This window comes from Symphalangus syndactylus, chromosome 5, assembly GCF_028878055.3.
Source record: "Symphalangus syndactylus isolate Jambi chromosome 5, NHGRI_mSymSyn1-v2.1_pri, whole genome shotgun sequence".
In the NCBI taxonomy this organism is placed as follows: domain Eukaryota; kingdom Metazoa; phylum Chordata; class Mammalia; order Primates; family Hylobatidae; genus Symphalangus; species Symphalangus syndactylus.
In genome coordinates, this window is record NC_072427.2 from 131,269,662 (window position 1) to 131,277,664 (window position 8,003).

The 8,003-nt window shown below is 41.9% G+C and overlaps 2 protein-coding genes across 4 annotated transcripts in view; one reads left to right on the forward strand and one right to left on the reverse strand.

Annotated features, from left to right (window-relative positions):
- Window positions 1-5,205, reverse strand: part of IRAG2 (inositol 1,4,5-triphosphate receptor associated 2) — a 118,250-nt gene extending 113,045 nt beyond the window's left edge. For 2 of the 3 annotated variants that reach the window (XM_063639597.1, XM_055280346.2), the window contains exon 1: window positions 5,132-5,200. In XM_063639597.1, the coding sequence (XP_063495667.1) occupies window positions 5,132-5,139 (8 nt within the window). In that variant the 5' untranslated portion in view covers window positions 5,140-5,200. Of the gene's footprint in view, window positions 1-5,131 lie in introns of all 3 variants that reach the window. The other variant, XM_063639596.1, reaches the window with a different exon arrangement.
- A 149-nt stretch (window positions 5,206-5,354) lies between these two features.
- Window positions 5,355-7,536, forward strand: LOC129481662 (putative uncharacterized protein C12orf77). The gene is given in 4 exon segments (XM_063638515.1): window positions 5,355-5,378; window positions 6,702-6,844; window positions 6,974-7,145; window positions 7,147-7,536. Coding segments are annotated over 4 exon segments (441 nt in total). The 3' UTR covers window positions 7,249-7,536.
- The last annotated feature ends 467 nt before the right edge of the window (window positions 7,537-8,003 follow it).

Below are 8,003 nucleotides of genomic sequence, written 5' to 3' on the forward strand. Positions count from 1 at the left end.
TGAGCCGAGATCACGCCACTGCACTCTAGCTGGGGGGACAGAGCAAGGCTCCGTCCAAAAAAAAAAAAAAAAAAAAAAAGAAGAAGAAGAAGAATGATGACTTCATGCTCAACATGAAGTCTAAAATACATTCCTCTCTTGAAATTCTAGAATTTCTAGAATCAGTTTTTCATCCTGGGACTCCATTCTTTCTGATCTCTCTTAGGATTTATAATTGTAACATACATTTTGTCATTTAATTAAATGTTGACTTCTATTCTTGGATTGTTTCCAATGTGTGTACATGCCTTCTCCTCAAAACTACTTTTTAATTCTTGTACTCAAAACCATGATGTGATTTTTTTCTAGATATTCAATACATTATTGTTGGCACAACTGATAATCTACAATTATATATAATGTATATAATTAGCGGGCTTATGGACTTATCCCCCAGCTGCTGTGATTGTTGGCTCCCAGCTACTTTCAGGATCACCTTTTCTGGAGAACTTCCCACCTTGAATAAATAAGAGCCGCTCAGTTGTTCCAAGGGGAAGGTAGAAATGCAGCAGCAGGAATGACAGAAGAGGCTTCACCCTTGAACACAAAGCATTCCAAATCTACAGTTGACTGACTTAGCAGGAACACATCTGACTTCCCTATGTCGAGCAAAGAGCCTTATAAAACAGTAGTTAAGGCCGGGCACAATGGCTCACGCCTGTAATCCTAGCACTTTGGGACGCTGAGGTGGGCTGATCACGAGGTCAGGAGTTCAAGACCAGCCTGACCAACATGATGAAACCCTGTCTCTACTGAAAATACAAAAATTAGCAGGGCATGGTTGGTGCATGCCTGCAATCCCAGCTACTCAGGAGGCTGAGGCAGGAGAATTGCTTGAACCCAGGAGGCAGAGGTTGCAGTGAGCCAAGATCGTGCCACCGTACTCCAGCCTGGGCGACAGAGCAAGACTCTGTCTCAAAAACAAACAAACAAACAAACAAACAAACCAAAACAGTAGTTAAGTATCTGTCAGTGTTCTTAATATGAGTTGACCGTTTCTGCCTTATAGAGCCAGAGAATTTAGGCACAGTTTGGGCATGAGGCTAAAAGAGGCCCCAGAACTTGGAACCTTAGGCTCCCAAATCCTGTCTACTCCTGTCACTGAACGATGATGTGGTATGCTGTTCAAGCCATAACAAACAGTCTCGCTTTGTAGGCATTTGTAACTGACCTAGATTAATGTTCCTAGGGCATAAGGCACATGTTTCTACTTGCATTTCCAAGGCATTTTTTATCCTTTAACCATCTGTTTTAATTTATTTATTTTTGAGACAGGGTCTTGGTCTGTTACCCAGGCTAGAGTGCAGTGGTGCAATCATGGCTCACTGCAACCTCCAACTCCCCAGGCTCAAGCAATCCTCCTACCTCAGCCTCTCAAGTAGCTGGGATCACAGGCGTGCACCACCACGCTTAACATTTTGTGTGTGTGTGTGTTTTTAGTAGAGACAGGGTTTCACCATGTTTCCCAGGCTTTCTTCTGTCTTCTAAACTTTCCTGACTCGCCTAAGTGAGCCCTGCTTCGTGGTTGATAAGCTAAACCTTATAAAGAGTGCACTGAAAACAATGGCTCTTCGTGAGCTACCAAAGCTGCATAAGATTAACTTGTTTTGCTTTTTCTAATATAGAGCAGAACACAGGTGGGAGTTTAATAAATAAGATGGGGTGATAAACATTTCAAAATTTGTGTCATCTTCTCCACATGCGCTTGGAAATATCTGTCTCTTCTGTCTAAACCTCTTAACCTCTTTTTTAATTTTAGATCCTGGTAGAAAGGATTAGCTGCAATCTGCCAGAACACTTAAAAATACAAGCCCAATTTGCTTTGTACAGTAACTGCCTTTGAAAAGGCATTAAGTGAAAATTAAGAACTGAAAGTGAATTGTACTAGGAGAACCAGCTGCTTGGAGTCTATCTCTTTTAAAAGGAATTTCCCCCTTAGTGATCTTAGTTGATTATTTACTACCTAAAGATGGTACACTTGTAGATATCCCAATGGCAAGAACTGCTGCTTTTGCTTTCACGTTCTATGAACCTCAGTTGCATTTTCCATGTTTTTTTTTTAATTATTTTTAATTTTGCAGAGACTGGGTCTCTGTTATCCAGGCTGTAGTGCCGTGGCTATTCACAGGTGTGATCATAGCGCAGCACAGCCGCAAACTCTTAGGTTCAAGTGATCCTCCTGCCTCAGCCTCCCAAGTAGCTGGGATTACCACACCTGGCTCAGTTTGTATACTTTTAATTAACATCTTTTTTTTTTTTTTTTCCAGATGGTGCCCCCTCTGTCACCCAGGTTGGAGTGCAGTGGCACAATCTCGGCTCACTGGAACCTCCACCTCCCAGGCTCAAGTGATCCTCCCACCTCAGCTTCCTGAATAGCTAGGATCACAGACACGTGCCACCATGCCCAGCTAACCTTTTGTATTTTTGGTAGAGACGGGGTTTCCCCCATGTTGCCCAGGCTGGTCACAAACTCCTGAACTAAAGTAATCCACCCACCCCAGCCTCCCAAAGTGCTGGAATTACTGGTGTGAGCCAATGTACCTAATACATTAGTTTTAATATCCATCCCTTTAGGCAGCCAACCAATATTTATTGAATTCCTGCTAAGTGCTAAGCCCTGTGCAAATACTGGGGATACAATGATGAGGAAAACAGTATCCTAAAACTCATAGTCTGTGGAAGATACAGCTATGAACAAGTAAGCCACTAGAGCTACTAGGTTAAATTTAGGAAGCCCAATAAAATTTTAATATCAGATAAACAATGACTAATTTTTTAGTGTAAGTATGCCCCCAAATGTGGCACAGGACATAGTTATACTGGAAAATTATTTGTTGTTTATTTGAAATTCAAATTTCACTGGGTGTCTTTTTTTTTTTTTTTTTTTTTAGCTAAATCTGACAACCTGGAAAATGTCAAATAAATAATTACATAATCAGGAGCCATGAGAACCTATAACAGGAAATTATCCCAGCTTGGGAGTGAGGCTAGGGAAAAATTTAGGAGCATCTATTATGTGGCTATTATATGCACTGCACAGAATGTTATACATATTGTTTGCTATTTCTAGGGTTATAAACAGAAAATTAAGAAGTGGAACTATAAATCTGTTAGAGGAATTTCCAGTTGGATTCATGTGAGCTAAACGTAATGCAAAATGATGTTAGAGATTATCGATACTGCTTATGTTGCTAATCTTTTTTATTCCTCCTATTGATTGAACTATGCTTCATTGCTCTGGCTTACAGATTCTGAGTCCCATTATTATTATTATTGCCTCAATTGTCTTGTTCTATACAGTCAAAGCTCTTGGATCAACACTTTTCAACCATCTGCCTGATCCAAAACTATAAAGCAACAAGTAAAATCCTCTAACACATGGCAACATCTGTAAAACAAGTCTGATTTGATTCTTACCTAAAGTTATTCATTATATATTTGATTTTCACCACTGGTGTAACTGCAGACTTCAACATCAACCTCTAAGACATCCATACTCGTTGGGACTTATAGAAATCTACATTTGTTCTGACTTCAGTGAGTTAATCTACCATGTATGTACAATGTAGACAATATTTTTTATTCTTTAGGAATGTATATGTAAACAACATGACATAATTTGTGTTTATCAAGGTCTATATTCTTCAATCACTAAGAAAGTTGCATTTTATAGCAAAGAAAGGCATATAATGTATACAGAGGTACAAAAGCAGCATCCTTGAAAAAGCTGGCAGATTTTGAGGTGATTCAAAAGGCTCTCTAGAAAGCTTTCTGAATCAAATTCTAACTCCAAACAGATTATGTTAACAATGAATTATCTTTCCTGTTTTTTTCTTTTAAAATGTTTTCCTCCCTTTACTAAAGTTATTTATTGAACATTGAACTTCCAAACCTTAGATCAGGCAGGCTGATTTTTAAAATCATTCAAAACTTGATTATGAAAGCCAGTCAATCATTCATGACTCATCTACGTGAGATCCTATTGGTAATTAATGCAAAATCCTTAATATATGTAAAAGAAAATTTAAGTATGTGTGTAGATAGACAAGAGATTCCTTTTGCCAAAACAACCCTTCACTAATGATTAGATGCCACTAAACTCTTCATCAGAACCTAAGAAGAAACATCTGTTCACCGAGACGTTCCCAGGAAACCCATCTTTAGTGAGCTCAGTGGGAGGGCAGAGCATGGTTTTCTGCTTAACCAGTGAATTTTATATCTGCCAAATTAAACTGTTTTCATTCTCTTTGTGACTACTATTTTATGTGATAAAATAATAACACTTCTTCCTGCCATTTCTAGGATAGATGATAGGAGCTGTTAATCAACATGATTTGCAAACCACAAGTACCAGATTTAGTAAACGCTCAGCAAGTCTGTCATCCGCAACCTTTCTGATTATTAATAAATGCAAGCTGGTATAGACTAGAAACTTTCCTCCCACCATTCAGTTAACCTTGTTATATTAAGCTTCTCGGCTGGGTCACACCAAGCTTACTATAAACATCTCTTATTGGAACAATTCCTAAAATAGCAGAGTGACACATGCTTCTGAAAACTGTTCTTCTGTCTCACTTCTTGTTATATGAAGTCTGGTTTTCTTCTCAGAGAACAGGAGACCTACAATAAACCTCTAGCTTCAAGAATTCAGGTGCCTCCAAGGTTCTTACGGTCTATAAAACCACATCACCGCGTTTCACTAACACACACTCCGAACGACCAAGCCTGAAAATGACAGGGCTAATTTAAATCTCCAAAAGCTCCATTGAAAACAATTTGAGATTTGCCTGTGGTGACAGCAACGTATCTGGGGAATCTCACTTTATCACTCTCAGCTACCCATCTTTTTCCCTATTTGTAGAGTGTTTTTCTTTTCAGATTTGTTTCAAGTTTTCAATGAACTCTTTTGAACCTCTAATATAGACTGATTGGAGGTTTGTCCCTTTTGCCGCAAGCATTTTGAGGTTGAGGGACAACAGAACAGCCTACATCTGATATTGCTTTTCTCTGGTTAGGGCGGTGCTTTCTTGGCCTTCGATGACTAAAGGCCAGCATCAGCCAAAATTTAATTATTTCGTTGGGGAAAACTCACCGTCTCATTTTCACTTGACTTTGCCAGTGCTCCAAGAACCGTCTGAGAGCTGGGAAGCGAGAGTGGAGACCTACAGGTCAGATGATGTGGGTGGAGCCCATTTCTATAGAGTGGCTTGGGCTGAGGTAAAAGAAGCTGGAGAAGAGAGCCGCTGATGCACTGCACCTGCCTAGGCTGGAGTTAAGGTACTAATCACAGCAGCTGGGAAAGATGCGTAGGAAGGATGAGGATAACAGGCACCATTTTGGTGTGCTCCCTACCACAGCAATAACAGAAAGATAGTCCAGGTGCAGTGTCTCTCACCTGTAATCCCAGCACTTTGGGAGGCTGAGGTGGGAGGATCGCTTGAGCCCAGGAGTTCAAGACCAGCCTGGGCAACATGGTGAGACCGCCCCCCCCCCCCGTCTCTACAAAAAACAACGCACTAAAGCTCATCCTGATTATACTCTCTAATCAGATGAAGGAAAATTATTTTTAAGTTAAATCTCATACTTTTTCCTTTTTTTTTTTTTGGAAATGGAGTGTTGCTTTGTTTTTTTTTTTTTTTTTTTTGAGACGGAGCCTTGCTCTGTCGCCCAGGCTGGAGTGCAGTGGCGCAATCTCGGCTCACTGCAATCTCCGCCTCCCGGGTTCACGCCATTCTCCTGCCTCAGCCTCTCCGAGTAGCTGGGACTACAGGCGCCCACCACCACGCCCGGCTAATTTTTTGTATTTTTAGTAGAGACGGGGTTTCACCGTGGTCTCGATCTCCTGACCTCGTGATCCGCCCGCCTCGGCCTCCCAAAGTGCTGGGATTACAAGCGTGAGCCACCGCGCCCGGCCTGGAGTGTTGCTTTGTTGCCCAAGCTTGAGTGCAGTGGCATGATCTCAGCTCACTGCAATCTCTGCCTACTGGGCTCAAGCCACTCCCCCACCTCAGCCTGCCAAGTAACTGAGAGGACAGGGGCATGCTACCACAGCCAGCTAATTTTTGCATTTTTTGTAGAGATGGGGTTTTGTTATGTTGCCCAGGCTGGTCTGAAACTCCTGAGCTCAAGCGATCTACCTGCCTCAGTCTCCCAAGGTGCTGGGATTACAGGTGTGAGCCATTGTGCCCGGCTGGTCATCATCATTTCTATCACCAGGTGAGAGCGAAGGGGAGTCAAATACTGGGGAATAGGAACAGAGGCTCTGAGTTTAAATAACCTGAGTTCAAACCCCAGTTCTGCTGCTTACTAGCTTTGTGATCTTGGACAAATTATTTAAGTATATGTGCTTCAGTTTCTTCATCTGTAAAATTGCATCAATATCATGCAATGACCTCCGGGTGTGCTGCAGGGATTAAATGAGGTAATACACGGACGGCCCCCAGAACCATGTAGCACGTTCTGAGCTCTCAGTGATGTTGTTATGATGCACTTTCTGAAACTCCTTTACTTATCCAATACTATATGTCCTCTTAAAGCACCAAATAGCACCTACAAAGAAATAACCAAGTAACCCGCTCCACTCATTAGCTTTGCTTTGTTTAACTTCCCATTAAATAACCTATTATAACATCCATGCTTGCGATCTGCTTATCAATCCACAGACACCAAAACTAGCAACACCCAGAGACATTTCCCTCCTAGTCATAAAGGAAGGCAGTAGCAGAGCCAGAAATAATATTCAAATTCTGGATCCACTAGACCATATTGCCTGTCTGACAAATTATACTCTTACTACCTGCTTCAGGTGAGTCTAGTATACCTGATGTTTCTCAGAGCAGTGAAAGGAATAACCTGAACAATAAATTCCAACGGACCTGTAATGAATTGCATTAACATGTTATTTCATTATTTATGTACTATTACCTGCTGACAGTTCTAATAAGGTACCTACAATGCCGGGTTCTCTGCCCACTGGGAGCAAACAAGAGAACATGCAGATGCTGGACCGCATACGATGGATGCCTGCAACTCCTGTACCTGCCCCCGAATGCCGCCAGAAATATGCCGTCTCTACTGAAAGAGCTTTTCCAACCCTGAGCACGTTTAGTGAACACGGAAAAGAGTGTAAAGGGGTCAAATGCAGACTTTACAAAAAGAAACCCAAGACGGAGATTCCTGTTGGGGATATACTGCAGGTGGGGTTCATGACAACATAGTCCTTTACTTGCCAAGTAATCTAAAAGCAACTAATTAGAGAACCTGGAAGGGATGCCAATCCCAGTTTTCAAAATGGCATTTCAAGGAAATTAAATCTTATCATGTAAATAGTCAAGAAATCCGTTTAAATAAGATATCTGCTTCTCTCTAGGTAATCTACAATGTTGTTAGACTATCAAGCCAGTAGTTTTAAGTAGGTGTTGGAGCTCCAGGATTAATCTCTGGTTGAGCCGAGGGAGTCACTTTGTCTAACCAAATATAAATGAGGTGGGAGGTGTATGGTTGAGAGGCACTATTAGAAGAAAGGGGCCAGGCACAGTGGCTCATGCCTCTAATCTCGGGACTTTGAGAGGCCCAGGCAGGCGGATCGTTTGATCCCATGAATTTGAGACCAACCTGGGCAACATAGAGAAACCCCATCTCTACCAAAAATACAAAATTAGCCAGGCGTGGTGGCACACGCCTGTAAACTCAGCTACTCAGGAGGCTGAGGCAGGAGAATCACTTGAACCCAGAAGGTGGAGGTTGCAGTGAGCCAAGCCATTGCACACCAGTCTGGGCAAAAAGAGTGAAACGCCGTCTCAAATAAAATAAAATAAAATAGTAAAAAATAAATTCGCCAGGCATGATGGCACGCACCTGTAGTCCCAGCTGCTTGGGAGGCTGAAGTGGGAGGATCAGCCTTGAGCCTGGGAAGTTGAGGCTGCAGTGAGCCAATCGAGATTGCACCACTGCACTCCAGCCTG